At 56.1% G+C, this 17,112-nt stretch overlaps 1 protein-coding gene across 7 annotated transcripts; it reads right to left on the bottom strand.

Moving 5' to 3' along the window:
* Positions 1–12: 12 nt before the first annotated feature.
* NRBP2 (nuclear receptor binding protein 2) lies at positions 13–15,990 on the bottom strand. 7 transcript variants are annotated; one of them, XM_083357929.1, is made up of 18 exons: positions 15,772–15,990; positions 11,880–12,002; positions 11,661–11,777; positions 11,224–11,313; positions 10,971–11,011; positions 10,769–10,863; positions 8,741–8,764; positions 8,417–8,500; positions 8,276–8,331; positions 8,072–8,167; positions 3,027–3,159; positions 2,839–2,941; positions 2,470–2,520; positions 2,200–2,335; positions 1,549–1,602; positions 1,134–1,197; positions 522–577; positions 13–270 (listed from the first exon to the last, which is right to left on the bottom strand). In XM_083357929.1, exons 1-18 carry the CDS (start codon positions 15,886–15,888, stop codon positions 157–159), a joined length of 1,554 nt encoding a protein of 517 aa, XP_083214055.1. In that variant the 5' UTR covers positions 15,889–15,990; the 3' UTR covers positions 13–156. The 7 variants fall into 7 exon arrangements, 6 of the variants coding, with proteins under 6 accessions (XP_083214055.1, XP_083214051.1, XP_083214050.1 ...); XM_083357925.1 differs by having other exon boundaries at positions 11,676–11,777; XM_083357924.1 differs by lacking the exon at positions 15,772–15,990 and adding an exon at positions 13,763–14,037.
* Positions 15,991–17,112: the final 1,122 nt, after the last annotated feature.

Genomic DNA, 17,112 nt, shown 5'->3' with positions numbered 1-17,112 from the left:
CTTGGGGGCGGGGCGAGGGCGGCGGCCGCCGGGGGGATCCGCCCCCTCCCCCCCCCGTGGGCGATCCCAGGAAGGGGCTGCTGAGCCCCCTCCGCCGTGGGGAGGGAGGGAGGATGGCCCCTCTGCTGTTCCCTAGCCCGCCCGGCCGCTGCCGGTTCAGGGGCCGTCCTGGCCGCCGGTCTCGGGGCTGGAGCCGGCGCCTCGGGCGGGGGGGAGCTGTGGTCGGTGCAGGGCGCCTTCCAGGAACGCCGCCACCTTCTCCCAGTCATCCTGGAAGAGAGCAGAGGGAGGGAGGGGTGAGGCCCCAGGGAGCGCCCCGGCCCTCCCCCCCCAAGGCTCCTTTCCCTTCCACGGAGCCCCCCACCCCACCCCCAGCCCCCCGGCAAGAGGACGTGGAAAAGCTCCAGCCACGTGCAGCTCCCGAGGGCTACAGGGGGGCGGTGGTCCCTGCTGCACACACACCCACACACTCCACCGGGCGAACCCCGCCTCTGTGATGGTGGGGGGCGCAGGAGGCTCACCTGGCGGATGAATCCGTACTGCACCAGCTCAGTCGCCAGGTCCCTGGCATTGTCGCCTGTGAGGAACAGGGATTGCCAGCCTCACCAGGTCGGCCTTTGGCCTCCTGCAAAGCTGGTTCAGGGGCCGGGCCTGGACCCGGGGAATGGCTCGGCAGCCCTCGAGGCTTGGGAGGTGGGTGTCTCTAGCACTGCTTCCCCCCCCCCGTGTTCCTGCAAGAGAAGCTCCCCGCAGGGCCCTGCTTCTAGGGAGTGCGGCCCCGTGGCCAGCTTTCCTGGGGAGAACGGTTTTTGCCAAGCATGGCACCTGGCTGCTTCAGCAGGCCTTCGGGATCTCCTGTGGGGTGACTGCTTAGGCGTGTTACAGTCCTTCCTCAGGCTGGAAAAATTCATGGCCACATAGCCACATGGATAAACAAATCCCCATGCAGCGGGAGGGGGGGAGGGCCTGGGGTGGCCTTTTCCAGATTCCTCATGACGAGGAGGGAGCTGCGCCTGCCCTAGGAACCCAGGGGGAGACCCTGTCCGGGATCTGAAGGCACAGCTGGCATCGCTGCCCATCCCACCACCTCTGTGGCCCCCCCACCCAGCAGGAGGGAAGCGGGCAAGACTCACTGGGGAGCAGGTCGTAGCTCAGCTGGCGGTGGAGCTTGTCTTCCAAGATGAGGAGGAGGGTCAGCTGTTAGGGAGGCACAGATTGGCATGAATTGTGGCCCTCTGGGGCAAAGGAAGGAGAGCAGGGCACTTCCGCTTTTGCCCTGCCACAGGACCCCTCCCCAAAGCCCCCAAGCGGGGCTTTCACAATCACTGAATGGCCGTGACCTTCCCTGCGCCCTCCTTGCCTGAACCAGAGGGGAACCCCCTCCCTATCCCTACATCTTCACAGCCCCCCCCACCCCAAGGGGCACCTAGGTAAATGCAGGGTGGGGGGGGGGCTGTTGAAAGGCCCGGCTTCCACTTGCCAGGAGGCCTGGCCTGGCACTGCCCCGGCCTGCAGCTGCAAGCGCTTCCCCGGGCTGTATGTACGTACTTGACGTTGCCGCCTCTCCTCCAGCCAGCTCACGTTGCACTGCATTTGCACCACCTGGTGGGGGCAGAGGCAGCCCTCAGCAGAAGCCCCATCCGAAGCCCCTGCTGGTAGGGGTTGCCGGATGCTGCCCCTCCTGGGGCTCTTCCCTGAGCTTGGCCCTGTGGCCCTGCGTGGGAGCATCTCCCGTGGCTGAGAGCCCCCTCCCAAGAAACACCCATCTCCCCCTGCCCCCCAGCTGGCCAACAGGGGCGGCCTGGCAGCTTAGTCTTTTTCCCCCAGAGAAATGGGCGTGCAGCACTGGGTGCTGGCCTGCAGCCATTTTGTGAGGGTGTCTGGGGCCACGTGAGCCGTCCCTGCAGGAGATGAGGGGAAACGGACTTTCTCCTCTGCTCCTGTCAAAACTTTAGTCCCCACCCCATCACCATGACACGTCAGCAGTGTCCTCCTGAGGCTCCTGGCCCGACCTCTTGCTGCCCGCCCTGGGGAAGGTCTGCCTCCTCCTCCTCCTCACTCAGTGCAGGGGAGGGGGGAACAGACTGAAGTGGTGCAAAGGATGGAGGAGAGGAGAGTGCCACAGACAGCCCCCCCCCTTTTGCCTCCTTGGGCTCCAAACAAGGGAAGGGGGCTGCTGATCCGCAGAAGCCACCTCACCTTCCGCGTCTCTACATCAAAAGGCTCCGGTGTGGGGCTCTGGGCTTTCTGGGGGTCTTCCGGGGCCTGGGAACTGGACTGTGGCAGGGTGTGGGGCCGGATGGTGGCAAAGTTCATCAGGGGGTAGATACCATTCCTGGCAGGAAGAGCGAGATGGTTCAGGGAAGGGGTCCCAGCAAGGGCAGTGGGAGAGCTCTCTGTCCCAGGGCCAGCCCCTCCCGTGTCTGTGGGGCGGCTGCAGAGGGAGAAGCGGAAGATGGAGAAACTCACCTGACATCCTCCAAGAATTTGTCCAATTCCAGGAAAGAGACCTCTGAATACCTGGGGAGATTGGGGGGAGGGGAGGGAGGACAAATTTTGGCCAGTTGTGGCAGCTGCAGCCGCCCAACAGAGCCAGAAGGGTTCAAGGTGCCACAGCTGCCAGCAGCCTCCATGCCACAGCCGGAGACGGGGGCACCCAGGACCTGGCTTCTGCTCTGCCTGCCCTCTAGGCTCTCCCCTGGTGGAGAGGGAGGGGGCAGGGCGATAAGGGTCAAGCTGTGGGGGGGTGAGGATCTCTGCCTGTGAGCACCCAGGTCAGCCAGGAATCCCAGGTGGGCACTGAGCCTCCCCGAGGATGCTGCTCAGGGCCAGACCCACCTCCACTGCACAGGCAGCCGCCCTGCCCGCCGAATCTCTGCCATCACCTCGCTGAGATCCAGCTCCTTGGTTTTCTCCTCCACCACATTTTCAGGCCACAGGTCTGCAAGACACAGGATTGGAACTCCAAGCCGGGGGCAGCCGGCCTTTTCTCCCCCCACCCTGCTCCCAGCCCCCCCCCAACTCACATTGGTGGACGATGAAGCAGTGGGCAGCCAGGAGCTTCAGGGAGTGGACCTCAAAAAGCACCCGGTGGAACAGCAGGTCGTGCGCTGTCGGCCGGCGGGTGGGATTCAGGAGGAGGCAGCCCAGGATGAATTCCTGCATGGGGGGCGGGGGGGGGAGATGGTTACAGAGAGAATAGCCTCTCTTGCGGGGGGGGGGGGGGACAGGCAGCTCAGACCAGCCCTGCACAGGGACAGCTGAGGGTTGAGCAGGAAGGGGTACCCTGCCCAAAATGGGCCGAGGCGGCTTGATTAGGTATGTTTAGCTGATCCTGGCCAAAAACAGCCACACCGACACCGCACCCTTCTGACCTGTAAAGCATCCGGAGAACCAGACACCCCCGGCCCAGTAACTCTGAAAGGACAGCAGGGGCAACTGGCCAAGCAGGATCTTTCCAATCACGCGTAATGGTATTTCGTGTGTCTGATGAAAACTAATCTATTCATGCAAGCTTTTGAGAGATGCCGAATGTCAAACTGGCGCACGGTTTTGTTCCATGGACAGAAAGTCCTGTAAGCAAAAGCTCTCTGGCGCTGGGTGGCAGCCGGAAAAGCTTCCTTCCAGTGTGGGGCCGAGGGCCCCCCCCCCGGAGCTGGCATTCCCAGAGCAGGAGGTGGTGCCCTTCTCCAGGCTGAAGACAAAGGTGGCAGACCCGCCCTGGCCGGAGCCCATTTTAGGGCTCATCAGAATGGGCCTCATCAAGCAGGGCAGGTTCACACCACGCTAAACCCCCAAACCAACCTCGGAGGTGAGTGGAAGTACAGCGGTGAGCCTTTTCGCTGACCCAGTTAAGTCTGTTGTGTAAACACAGCAAATGAGGAGGACAACGTGTAAGTCCTGGCTGCAGCTGCTCCCTCGGTTTTCATCCCATTTTTCTTCAGCTCCCACACCTCCAATTTATTTTTCACTCAATTGCAGCAGTTTCTTGTTTAAGGATCTTAAGTTCTCTACAGCCAATCTCCGTTCTCAAGGTGGATCTTGTTGAGGTAGCAGGAAGTGGGATCAACTGTTTCTGTGGAGGCCACCTAAAATTATGCTTGCCTTCTTGCAACTTCATCACCCCGTGATTTATCAAGAACCCCACCCCCAAAATAGAAATACCTGCACATCTGACAGTCAGCTGCCACTCCACGCTTGCCTTTTGCTATCACTCAGTGCCAGACTGCCATGAACTCTAGTGGGACTGGATTGGAGGAGGGAGGATTCAAGGAAAAATGAAGAGTTCGCTCTTTAGGTCTCAAGGTCAACCAGCTGGGAACGGAATACAGCTGCATTCCAAACCACCCTTGAAGCCCCCCGTCAGAAAACATCTCCTTTGAATCTGATTGGACGTGGGGGGGCAGCATGGGCAGGCACCGAAGCTTGAATTGGGGATTTGGGTCCATGAATTTCACTTCTGGCTTTGCACTACCGTATTTCACTTCACCTCTAGTAATTTATACCTTTCTCAACAAGTGGAGTTAAGGATTGTTCTTTCTTAGAGGCTCAAGCTGAGGCAGGCCTGGCCTTGACTTTTCCTGAAGGAAGAACTCTTGTCCATTAGGATTATCTCATAATCTGAACTAGACTGTGTTGTCCCTATCATATATGTGGGTATATGCATAATTCTGTATTTATTTTTTGTCATACTTATGTAGTGTACATTGGAGGTAGTGAGCCTTTGAGAGCTGTATGCAATGAAATTTCATTTTAATGTATGCCAATTAGTATACATTCAAAGTGACAAAGTTATTAGTCTAGTCTAGTCTAGTCTAGTCTATTATTTTGAATTTCATGTCTGTTTTCTAGGGCATTAGCTATCTTGCCTGCTTTTGCGTCATCTACAGATTCCATAAGCATCCCTTCTACTTTTGCCTCCAGATGTTACATTATACTTAGACCAGGGCAGAACACCATAGCACTCCTTTTATAGATTAGCAAAACGGGCTGGAGTAACCTGTCTTTTGGAGTCTCCCACTGATTAGTTTTCACACGTTTAATGTGAAAAAATTCAATTCAGAACAGATCTGGAAGGGATCTTAGACATCCTCTAGTCCAGAGGTCCCCAACCTTTTGGGCGTCAGGGACCTGTTACGTGGAGAAAGGTTTTTTCCCCACAGAATGGTGCGGGTGTGGTTTTGTGTGCTGCCTGCATCCTGTGGATGGGACTTTGTTTGTGCAGACTGGTTGCTGGCATGGCGTGGCCCAGTACTGGTCCACAGAACGGGGGTTGGGGACCTCTGCTCTAGCCCAACCCTCTGTTCAAGTAGGAGACCCTATACCATTCCAAATAGGGGGCTGTCCAGCCTCTGCTGAAAAACCTCCAGTGATGAAGCACCCACAACTTCTGAAGGCAATGTGCATTCCACTGGTTAATTGTTCTCACAGTCAGGAAATTTCTCCTTAGTTCCAGGTTGCTTCTCTCCTTCATTAGTTTCCACCCATTGCTTCTTGTCCTGCCTTCTGGTGCTTTGGAGAATAGCTTGACCCCCCCCCCTCTTCTTTGGGGCAGCCCCTCAAATATCAGAATACTATATCACCACCACCACCCCCAGTCCTTCTTTTCTCTAGACTGGCTATGGCCAATACCTGCAACCATATGCTTTAGTCTCCAGGCTTTGTCCACTTAGTTGACCTTCTCTGCACTTTCTCCAAAGTTTCCAAACATTTTTTTTGTAATGTGATCAAAACTGGATGCAGCATTCCAGGTGTGGCCTTTCTAAGGTTTTATAAGGCAATACTACATGTGATTTTGATTCTATGCCTCTGTTTAAACAACCAAGGATTGTAGTAGCTTTTTTGGATGTTGCCACACACTGCCTGCTCATGTTTAAGGGGTCGTCCACTGGGACTCCAAGGTCCCTCTCACAGTTACTGTTTTTGAGCCAGGTCTCGCTTAACCTGTAGTTGTACCTTTGGTTTTTCCTGCCCAAATATAAAACTTTGCTTTTCTCCACATTCATTTTGTTGCATAAGGACCATCGTTCAAGACTGTCAAGATCCTTTTGATTCCTGAGCTTGTCTTCTGGGGTGTTGGCTGTTCCTGCCGATTTAGTGTCATCTGCAAATTTGTGGTACCGTAATGCTTACTTCCCTTTATGTAGATATAGCACCATTCAGGACTACTCATTGAGTACTGTTTGTCAGCCAGTTACAAATCCATCTGGTGGATTTTCAAGCTTACCAAGAAGTAGGTTTTGGTCTACTTTGTTGAATGCCTTACTGAAGTCTAAGTATATTATGTCCACAGCATTTTGCTGATCTACTAATTTGGCAGTTTTCTCAAAGAATGAAATAAGATTGGTTTGGTGTGATCTCTTTTTTAACAAACCCTGCTGGCTTCTAGTTATAACTTTATTTCTAAATGTTTGCAGATCTATTTTTTCATTATCTCTTCCAGGATCTTTCAAGGTATTGATGTCGGGCTGATCGATCTGTACTTTCCTGGATCTGTTTTTTCCCCCATTTTTGAAGAGGGGAACCAGATCAGCTCTTTTACAATCCTCAAGGTAATTCCAGGATTTTTTAAAAATATGATACAATGGTTCTGAGATAACATCTGCCATCTCCTTCAGAACTCTGGGATGTAATCCATCAGGTCCCAGAGATTTATATTGATCAATATCAGACAGGCATTCTCCTACCATTTTCTTGCTTATTTTAATTTTTATTTCTAGACAGTTTATACTAATGTTTGTGGTAGGTTGGGCTATAGTTTCTTTTTGTATGAAGACTGATGCAAAGAATGAGTTAAGCAGCTCTGCTTTCTCTCTACTGCCTGTTCTTTCCTTGCCATCTTCTCTCTTTAGTGGACCTACTGTTTCCTTGAATTGTTTGTTGTTATTTATATGCTGAAATAACTTTATTATCTTTGACTTTTGTTGCAAGTCTCTGTTCATTCTGAGCCTTTGCTTTCCTGACTTCATCTTAGCAGGTTCAGGTTATCTGCTGATATTCTGCCTTAGTTGTGTGTCCCTCTTTGTGTTGTTTGTAGTTGTCCTCTTCGTCTTTGAGTTTATCAGAGAGATTTTAGTACAGTCATGCTGGTTTCTTCTTAGATTTCTTGTTTTTCTTTTTCAGTGGTATTGTGTTGGACTGGGCTTTTATGAAAATGTTTTTCAGTTTCCCATGTTTCTTGAGTTCTTTCCCCCTTTAGGATTTTCATCCATGAAATCTTTCCTAGGCTCTCTCTGAGTTTGTTAAAATCTGCTCTTTTAAAGTTTAAGACACTTCCTTTTCCTTCCCATCACTCTCTACCTCAATATGTTCTTTTTTGCTTCCTTCCTTCTCTTTACTCTGTACTTTGTTACATAATCAGTTATTTAGTGGTTTTTGCTTGGAATTAGATTCTAAAGGTCATGGAGATTCCCCCCACCCTCTTCGCCCCAAGATGATAGGAAATCTGAATGTTGCAATATTGGTGGTAGATCAACAGTTGCTGGTTGTTCATTGCTCACTGAGCTTGTTCTGAAATCAGAGCAATCGCTGGAACTCCTTGGGAGGCCTTCCACCTAACATTACTCTTCTGCATTTCTTGAGTCTCTTGTGAACGTGGCTGCTTGTTCTTAGCAGGGTGAAGCCAGAGGACTGAGGAGCAACCTGCTTCTTAAAGAGCAAGCGAATGAGTGAGCAAGCAAGAGAGAGAGATGGATGGATGGCACTTGGGGGGGGCATTTTTTGTATGAAACGGTTCGTGCAACACTGTATAATATGATCTCTCTCTAGTCCAGACTGACTGAATGGGCAGATGGTAAAGAAGGGACAACATGAAGTCCAGCTCTCTCTGTCCATCAGAACCTCAAGGGGGGGGGCAGATCAGACCCACCCCCAGGAGGACAAGAGTAACATCCATGTGCCCATACTTGGCAACCAGGATTATTTTGCAATTCTGTGCTCAGGCCCGTGGAAATGTTATGCGCTATTCCAGAAGACTGGGGTATGGGAACCACCAGGTGGCTGGAGACCAAGGTGATCGTGGTCATCCTGTCACTCGCCTGCCCCACCCCAGAGGGGTGGTGCTGCCTCTCACCCGCATGTTGGGGTCATCCAGAGAGTGCCTGGCTCGCTCAATGGCCTCCTTGGTCACGGAGGAGTCCCCGTTTGACTGGATCTCCAGCACGGCCATCTGTGGGAGAGACCAAGATGGAGCCGGGCCGGCCATGCGGGCAGCAGCTGGGTTCCAAGCCCCCTTTCTCCAGCAGCAGAAGCCGGCCAGGGGGAACCTCGGCCTTACCTCCAGAGCACACATCCCAAAGGAAAAGATGTCCACCGCGGTGCCGTCAGCCGTCTCTGAAAAGCCAACAGCATCCCATGGAGTCGGCATGCCCCAAAACGACCGTGCCCCTCCCGCCACCGGAAAGGAGCTCGCTCTCACCTCCGTACTCCGGAGGGAAGAAGTGCAGGTTCCGCGGGTCTTCCCGCTCTGTGCGGCACGGGCTGTGGAGTTCGGGCGGAAGGGCTGCGGGAGGGAAGGAAGGCGCTGGCTCAGGTGGCAGGCCGGAGCAGACGCCACCAAGCCCCAGCACGGCCTGGGCCCGAGGGCGTCCTGCAGAGCTGGCTTCCTGCATCAGAGGGTGGCAGCCCAGAGTCCTGAAGCCAGGTGAGGGCTGAAGGGCCTGACCCGGACGTGGGAGCCAGAAGGGGCTCTTTGGGCGGCAGAGAGGGGCGGGAAGAGGCAACTCCAAGCAGCTTCACTTACCCTCTGCAAAAATACGATGCCAGACTGTGGGGGGAGAGAGAAGAAGGCCATTACAGGTTGTGAGGTTGTGAGGACGGAACGTATTTTCATAGATGGTGGACTTGTAAAAGGGTTAAAGCTTTTTGGATTAAAATCTGGTGGAATATGCAAAAAATACTCAAGAAAAGGATAAAGTTTTGTCCGCAATTGTTTTTATTGGGTATTATCACAGATGCTACTGTTGTGGACACTAAGCTGATGTTGAATTTAATTACGGCAGCGAGACTTTTAGTAGCGCAATATTGGAAGAATAGAAGAATGGACTTTGAAAGTTTCTAACTTGGTGGAAATGGCAAAGATTTCAGCGTATTTGAAAGACCAATCGCAACAGAGATATATTGTGGAGTGGAGAAGATGGATTGATTATATCCAGAATAAATATGGGACTAAAAAGTTTCACCTAGCATTTGAATAAGTAGTGGATTTATATGATGTATAACTAGCTTGTAGTTATTTTATTAAGAGTTAAAGTGCGATAGAATTTAATATCTTATTGTCATTTGCATATTTTAGATTATGTTTGTATTTTTATACCCTGTATTTAGCTCTGGGAAGTCGGGGAGGGGAGAGTTGGGGAGGTTTGGGGAGAGGGGAGGGGGAGGGGAGGGGTTTTGTATTTAAAAATGTACTGTAAAACTTTTCAATACAAAAAAGGCCATTACAGAGATGTGGGGGCTTCTACCCAGAAACTGCAAAAGAGCTCCAGCTGTGTCACCCCAGCGTTTGCTTCTCATCCTGAGCAAACAAGTCCCGGACAATGTGTCAGGCTAAGCCCAAGAACAACAACCAGCAATTCAGCCAGAGGTCAGTTCTTTATTTGCTTACACACCATAGACAGAATCTTGCCAGACTGAACCCTCGCTACTCTCGGCCTAATGAATGTACGCTGTGGGAGATTCTAGGAAGGGACTATCCCGACTCTCTTCTTTTGTCTCCTACCTGGCTTCAGGTTGTGCTGCCTCTTGTTTCCCCTCTCCCTCCTCCCCCCCCCCCCCGTTTCTGGAAGGTGCTGCCTCCTGCCTGGGAAACTGATGCGCTTCACATAGCCCATCATACCAGATCCCCCTCCGTGGGCATCGTCTCTCACACAGGGGAAGACGCTCCCCACCACACCAGCCCATGCGTGGCAGGTCCATGCACAGAGTTCTTCCATGTGGTGGTGGGGTCACGGGAAGCATGGGAGAACTTGATCAAGCCAACACACATACGTGCATCCACAGGCGTGAAAGCAACGGAATGAGGCCCCCAATTTATTCATTATATTTATATTTATATTCATCCCAGTGTTATGGCAACTCTGGGTGGCTTACAGAATAAGAAAAAGTAAAAACACAAGACACTTAAAATTATAAAAAAAATAAGAAGCTAAAAACCAAGAGGACAGGCGAAAAGGGCGTGAACAGCTCCTATTTACTCTGTTGGCCATCTTGAGTCTAGAATGCCCCATCAGGGCCCTCGGCCACCCACCAGAGCCGAGGCTCCCCTGGAAGGCCAGGCGGGTGCGAGCCAACCTCCCCTCCAATATCCCAGAAGCTGGGGGCCAAAGCAGAAAAGGCTTCTTGTCCTGGACCCACCAGCCCAAATTCTTTGGACAACAGGATCCAAAGCGAGTGGGGTGGGCCAATCCTATTGTGGGAGACAGTTCCTCAGATACCCTGGACCCAGGCCACAAGAGGCTTTACAGGTAATGACCAACCCCTTGAGTTGGATACGGAAGCAAGTGGGCAATGGCATTGTTACATGCACGCCCTCCAGAAGGGTCTGCACAGCTGCATTCTCTATTGCTTGTAGCTTCTGAATACCCTTCAAGGACAGCCCCGGGCAGAGCATGTTGCAGTGGTCCAACCAAGACATGATCAGGCTTCAGGACCCAGGAGGGAGGGGCAGGCCACAGGTCTTTCTCAGGGACCTGTGGGAGTAGTAGGGGTCCCCCTGGCTGGCTTTCCTTTCAGAGGCTCCAGGGTCCCCCCCATCCCACCTCCCTCGTACCTGATCCAATTTTGATGAGCCCATTGTGCTGGATGAAGATGGTGTCACTGGTGAGGTTGCCGTGGATGATGGGGGGATCGCAGGAGTGCAGGTAGCTGCAGGGAAAGAGTGCTGGGGGAGCTCTGTGCCTGACAGATGCTGCCAGCCATCAACAGGGGCAGTGTGGCTGAGGAGGGGCTGGGGGGGGAGACCCGGGACTCACCTGAGAGCTGAGAGCATCTGGGTGCACCAGCGCTTCCACGCCTGTCAGGGAGAGAGCAGAGGGAGAAAGGCAGGCCAGGATGTGGGCAGCCCCTTCGCCCAGATGCCCCTCCATTCCCAGGCTGTTGGCAGCCTGAGGGCCCAGTCTGGCAACGCAGAGGTCCATCTGTGGCGCCAGGAGCCCTGTGCCCAACCTTCTGAAGGGGCTCCCAGGGTGGCCGATGCAAGCAGCCGGGCCCGGGGGAGTCACCCACCCTGGCACTCATCCCTTTGTGGTTCTTCTTGGTCTTTTTCAGGAACTGCTTCAGGCTTCCGGAGGAGACGTACTCGGTGATGAAGATCACCTGCAGGGAAGGGGTCAGAGTGGGCCCAGTGGGTGCCCCTCTTCCCAGGCACTAAGGGGGTTCTGGCCCCTCTCCTCCCACAGGGAAGGCTGCCCCTTCTCGGGAGCCCTCAAGCTCAGCCCCTGAGAGGCTAACCAAGGCATCTCCCTCAAGCCCCTTCCCAGCGCCACTTTCTGGCCCGGAGGCCTGCTGGATGCTGCCAGCCCTCACCCCGCCCCCAGCGCCCTTCCCCCGGTGACCTCGTGGCTTCAGAGGGACGTTCCTGGAGCCCCTTGGCCTGAGCCCAGCCCTCCAGCCCCAGGGAGACCTACTGCGGGGGGGGGGGGAGGTTTGGCAGCCCGGCCTACCCTGCGCACACTCGCCTGGGCTTTGCTCTCCTTCACGTCCAGCCAGTATTTGTGCACCTTCACGATGTTGGGGTGGTCAATGACCACCAGCTGTTCAAAGGTGGCCTTGATCGTCTCCTGTTGGGCAAGGGGCACTTCAGGGGAAAGGAGCCTCTGCCAGGGCAGCCAGAGGCAGGCGCTGTGGGCACAGACACCGATCCTCCTATGGGCCCCACCCACCTCGTGTGCCGTGAAGGCTGTCTTGTCGGTGAACTGCAACTCGTTCCACACCACCTCCACTCCCTCCTCCGTGTCCATGGCCAGGAACGTGCTCTGGAGGCCGGGCATGTTGCCTTGGTTCACCTGTGGGCATCGTCCAGCTTCAGCAGCCAGGCTGGCCAGAGAACCCATAGGCACCTACGCAGCCCTGCCTGTGTCACAAGGCCCAGAACCAGCCAACAGCCTGGGCAATATCTCATCTGCAGCCTTCCAGAGGTTTTAGAAGGGGCAGAGATGGATCTGGCTGGGCATCCAGGGAGGGGACTGCAGCCAGCCCCCCCCAAGCTTTCCAGGAGCTGCTTAAGGAAACTAGTCCCAGGTCCAAATAAGGGCCGCTCAGGAGTGGGGTGGCTGCCTCATTGCTACCCGAATCCCCCCCTCTGCCATTTGCTAGCAGGGCTACCACGGCTGCCTTTCCAGAAAATAAAAGGGGGGGGCATTGCTTTCCTCATGTAGAAGCCAAGCCTGGTTTGCTGGCTCTCTGCTCCTTGATGGGCTCTCCTGGGCTGAGGTTGGCAGCGGGCGCTTTGGGAGCCCCCAGGCTCAGGGGAACCAGGAACAAAGACAGCAGCTTCCCCTCACCCCCTGGGGCCCATAAGGAGCCAGGGTTCAGCAGCAGGACCGCCAGCAAAGGGGGGAACCAAGGAGACCTGACATCTTGTTCTCCTGCGACTGGAAACTTCGGGGAGGGGGCACAGCCAAGCGCCAGAGTGGCTTCCTGGCAGGAGGAGGAGGAGGAGGAGGAGGAAGGGAGGTCTGCACAACTGCAGGACCAGGGAGGAGAGGGGGAAGAGCACCTCTCTGCCCCTTCCCCACTCGCTTCTGAGAAGCAGCCTCCTGTTCCCAGACTGTGTTTGGGCCGCTCACTCAGCCGATTCCCCTGCAGTGTCTTGGCAGCTCGCAGATGACATTAGATTCTGGGTTTTAGTCTTCTTTATTTCTCAGGGATAATTTACAGAGTGGATTTTAACACCTTTTTCTAGGCATTTTGATTAATTCTCTTGATACTGAATTAGCATCTATACCTACAGTAAGTGTTTACCATAAAACACTCAAATAAATAAACAATGAACCACAGGAAAAACATGTCTGCCCGGGCCAGGAGAGGATTCACGGCCACTGCAAGGGCCCTTCCCCCCATGCCCAGCCCCACCTTGTCCCACCAGCAGACCCTTCGCCCTGCCCTTTCCTCTTCCCTCCCGCCACCTGCAGAGAGAGGGCGAGGGGGCGGCCTCCGGCAAGGAGAGCCTGGCCTGGGTACCAGCGCGGCCTTCTGGTGGAGCCGTTGTCGTGGCAACTGCCTGCAGGATTCAGGAGGCCAAGCGGGGACAGTGATTCTCTCAGGAGCCCAGGGAGGGCCCTGATGACCAAGCGGACGGTTTGTGGAGTGGCTCCCCCAAGGGACAGGCACCCTGCCAACGGAGCTGGGCTTCCACACTACCGCCGCTTACAAGAGGCTTCCCACCGCTTCCCTCCTCCGGGGAAGTTTACTGGGGCTGTGAAATCAGGATGGGACATGAAACTCTTTCGCCAGATCTTCATCTGGCCTAGAAATTAGACCCGCCGATTCTGTGTCTCCTGAAGGAAGGAAGCAGCAGAGGAATGTGGAGATGCCCACGAAGAGACTGTGCAGCAGCCCCTGCAAAAGCATCAGCCTAGCCTGGCACGACAGAAGACCCCCCCTGCCCAAGCTCTTTGCCAGAGCAGAAACTCTCCCAGGCTTTCACACAGCCCAGATCAATAAGTGGTGGCTCTGGGGTGTCTATTTCCTGACCTGGTCTACCTCAAAGGGCTGACGGGGGGATGCATTGCTCCTTTTCTGGCAAGGCAAAATGGCCACTCACCCATGCCACGCCCCAAGGCTGCCCCAGGAGCGAGAACAAAGGTTTCCTTTGAGGCCACAACAAGCAAAACTCAGGGAAGCAGAGCCAAAGCTCTGGGGAGGGGGGGGGAGAGGCAGCACTGTAAAGGAGAAGTGCCACACCAGGAAAAGGGCCAGCCCTGCCCTCCTCCGATAAGCCTCCCCTCAAGGCCCCCCAGGCGATAAGCAGCAGCAGCAGCAGTTCAGCCAAGCCCATGCTCCACCCAACCCAGGGATGACCCATAGCCTCTCCTGAGGTGGGGGGAGCAGATGAAGAGAAAGAGCCAGCGGATTCGCTTTGCTGACCAGCCCTGCAAGATCCTCCTTAGAACAGTGACCCTTAGAGAGGAATCAGCAATGGGGGTCAGTTGCAATCAACCGGACAGCCTGAGGGCTCCCCCATTCAGCCCCCTCCAAACAGACCCGATGTGGCTCCCAAACCGGCCATTGGAGGAAATTCAGGCGGCCCAGAGCCCCGCAGGAGGCAGAGGGGACGGGGGGGGGGACCCTTCCGAGAGCCAGCCAGAGGTTGCTGCTCTCGGCTCCCCACAAGAGCCCCCAGGTCAGCCTGGTGGGCAGAGCTGCCAGCCTGAGAAGGGGGAGAGAGAAACTGGCTGAACAAGGCCCGTGGGGTAAGCCGGGCAGGAATGCCACTTGCCCTGGGGAGGGGCTGTGGGTGAAGAGGAGGGGCGGGCAGCAGCCTCAAGGATATGGAGCAGACAAGTGCTCACCCCGGAAGTTCTTCAAGCCACATCCAGGTGCTGCCAAACAAAGCGCAAGGGCTGCGGGTTTCTCCACTCCGACCTCCCCCCCGCCCCTGTTTTCTGGGAGAGGCCCCTTGGAGGACAAAGGGGGCTGCCTACTGGGGGGTGCTGGGGCAGAGGACCCCAGCCCTCCTCTGCCAGGGAGCAGGGAGGGTCAGGACAAAGGGCGGGGGCAGCTCACGCAAAGGGCGGGAGCTGGACGGCTGGCTCACCCTGGGGTATCTAACCGCTTCAGGCAAGACCTCCACCAGCTCTGGGGTGGGGGGGAGAACACGCCTAAGGAGGAGGACAGGCAAGGTAAGATCCTCTCCCCCAAGGGCTGGGATGATATCTTACAGGAATCCCATAAGCCCCTCCTCAGAAGGGGACCAGGTGTGCCTCCTCTCCCACCCCTCTGCCCAAGGAAGCCTCTGCACTGAATGGCCAAACTCTGGGATGCCTTTGCTGGGTGGGCAGGCCGAGGACGAGGAGGACCCTGAGATGGTCGGGCTGTGCTCCTTGTCACTGCCCCTCCCCCTTCAAAGTGAGGATCCTCCATCAGCAGAAGGGAGGGTGTCCCAGATGGAGGCTTAGGAGACCCTTCTGCAGTGGGGGAGAGATGGGGAGAGCAGGAGCTGGCCAGCAGTGGGGAAGAGAGCCTCGCCCCAGCTGAAGAGCTGCCGCTTCCCCTGCTCCATAAGGCCCCCTCCCCCGCTTTGCCTTGCTAAGGATAGGAGATCCGCCGGCAGACGGTCGAAGGTGGGGGATGCCTGGTGACAAGAGCCGGCGGGCAGAAGGGAGGCCCCTCCTGTCCAGGGATGGAGCCCCGATCCCACCACTCAGAGCTTGGAACTACCGGGGTCCGGCTGCGCCCCCCGCAACCCGGTCTCCGCCAGGCAGCTCCAGGCGCTGACAAGGGGAGGGGGCGCTCGCGGTGGAGCCGATGTGCGGGGAGAGAGCTAGCCTACCTCGCGGGGTGAGCGTTCTGGGCAAAGGCTAGAAGGGGAAATCCCTGGCCCGGTAAGAGCTTCCGAGGACAGGGGAATAGCTCGGCCGGGTTGTAAGTAAACAAACACGTAAACCTCTCCTGTCGGGCAGCGTTCCTGCGGGTGAGGCGCAGGCGGAGGTCATCCAGTCGGGCCGCCCGCCCCCAGAGCGATTCCCGCCGCCGGGACCGGGAGGGCGGAGCGGCGCGGGCGTTTGGCTGCCGACTGCTCCGCTCCGCCGCGGCGCCCCAGCCCGCGGCTACCTGCTCCTTGCGCTTCTGCCAGCGGCCGCAGGGGCTCTCCTCCAGCACCTCGCTTTCGTCCTCGCTCTCCTCCTGCGCGGCCGTGCGCGCCGGGTCCGCCTCTGCGCTCCCCGACATGTTTCCGGGCGCCGGGCAGCGAAGGAAGAAGCCCCGCTCGCCGCTGCTCCCGGGAGGCCTCTGGGCGCCTCTTTGCCTCGCGGTCCCGCTGCGCAGCGCAGCCGGGCGTCACCACGGGGCGGCGCGGAGGACCGCCCGCCTCCGCCGCCTCCCGAGCCGGTTCGGCCCTGCCTCGGTGGCCAGGCTCGAGCTCGCCAAACCCCCGGCCTTAAGGCGTTCGACGGCCGACCTGCCCTGCCCCGCCGGGGGGGGGGAGGCTCCGGTGTTTAGGGGCTGGTTGTGGAGAAGTCGAGGAGCTCTCTTAGAGGATGAAGATCACCTGCAGGGGACCACCTTTAGTGTGGGCTGGGGTCTCTGCTCAGACCTGACCTCTTCCGCTGGCCTACAACGGACTCTGTTGAGAAGACACACACACACACACACACACACCCCGCTGGATCTGGCATGTTCTCACAGCCGATTTGTGCCCTGCTAGACAGGGTCCTGGGCTTGTCTGCAAAGGGTTCAAAGGGTTGGCAGGATAGCAGACGGGCGCCTGGCAGCCAGTCCTTTGTGAGAGAGGAGAGAAGTGGCCTCAAGGTCACCTCTCCAGGTCTGAGGAAGCCCAGCTGCTTTCCTCTGGTATGTGCAGGGCATTTGCCTGAGCCAGGAGGATCTAAAGCGCATCTTCTCCAGGATCCTTCCTTCCAAGGCAATTGGACACTGGCCAGTTTTGCCACCCCCAACCACTCGTCCTGCAGAAGGCAGCGTATGGCACCCTGGCAAGGACTCTTCGTGGACAGGGGCTGGTCCTGTGTGGTAAGAACAGCAGAGTGAACTCCAGAGAATTAAAGTAACTCTGCCAGCTCTGGTGGAAACATCTAAATCCAGCCGTCTGCTTGCATATCTGAAGAGAAAGCCCCACCCCCACCCTCGCCTCCTGGCCTCTTTCCCAGGGGCAGAACCTCCCCACCACTCGCCTCTTGCCCTTCCCTCGCGATTTTGCCCTCACCCCCACTTGCAAATGCTGTCCTCCTCTTTTGTACCAGTCAAAGGCTTTGCTATTCCTTCCTTGGTCTGCAGGATTCTTTAGAGCCATCCTCTAGGATGGTCGCGTGCCACCTGCCAGGTGCCAATGTACCACAGGTGGTGCCTGTACCATTGGTTGAAAAGCCCTGCTCTAAAGAATCCTGCAGACCAAGGAAGGAATAGCAAAGCCTTTGACTGGTACAAAAGAGGAGGACA

Source organism: Vipera ursinii (genome assembly GCF_947247035.1).
Source record: "Vipera ursinii genome assembly, chromosome: 3".
In the NCBI taxonomy this organism is placed as follows: Eukaryota; Metazoa; Chordata; class Lepidosauria; order Squamata; family Viperidae; genus Vipera; species Vipera ursinii.
Note: the sequence above shows the minus strand (reverse complement) of the source record. Positions and strands in the feature narration are given on the sequence as shown.

Excerpts from the sequence above, each read along its gene's own strand:
- NRBP2 (XM_083357924.1), bottom strand. The coding sequence starts at position 14,023 with ATGGGTCATCCCTGGGTTGGGTGGAGCATGGGCTTGGCTGAACTGCTG. Across the intron at positions 11,778-11,879 it reads CAGCCTTCACGGCACACGAG|GAGACGATCAAGGCCACCTT; the intron begins GTGGGTGGGGCC and ends CTTGCCCAACAG. Across the intron at positions 3,160-8,071 it reads TGGATGACCCCAACATGCGG|GAATTCATCCTGGGCTGCCT; the intron begins GTGAGAGGCAGC and ends CCCCCCATGCAG.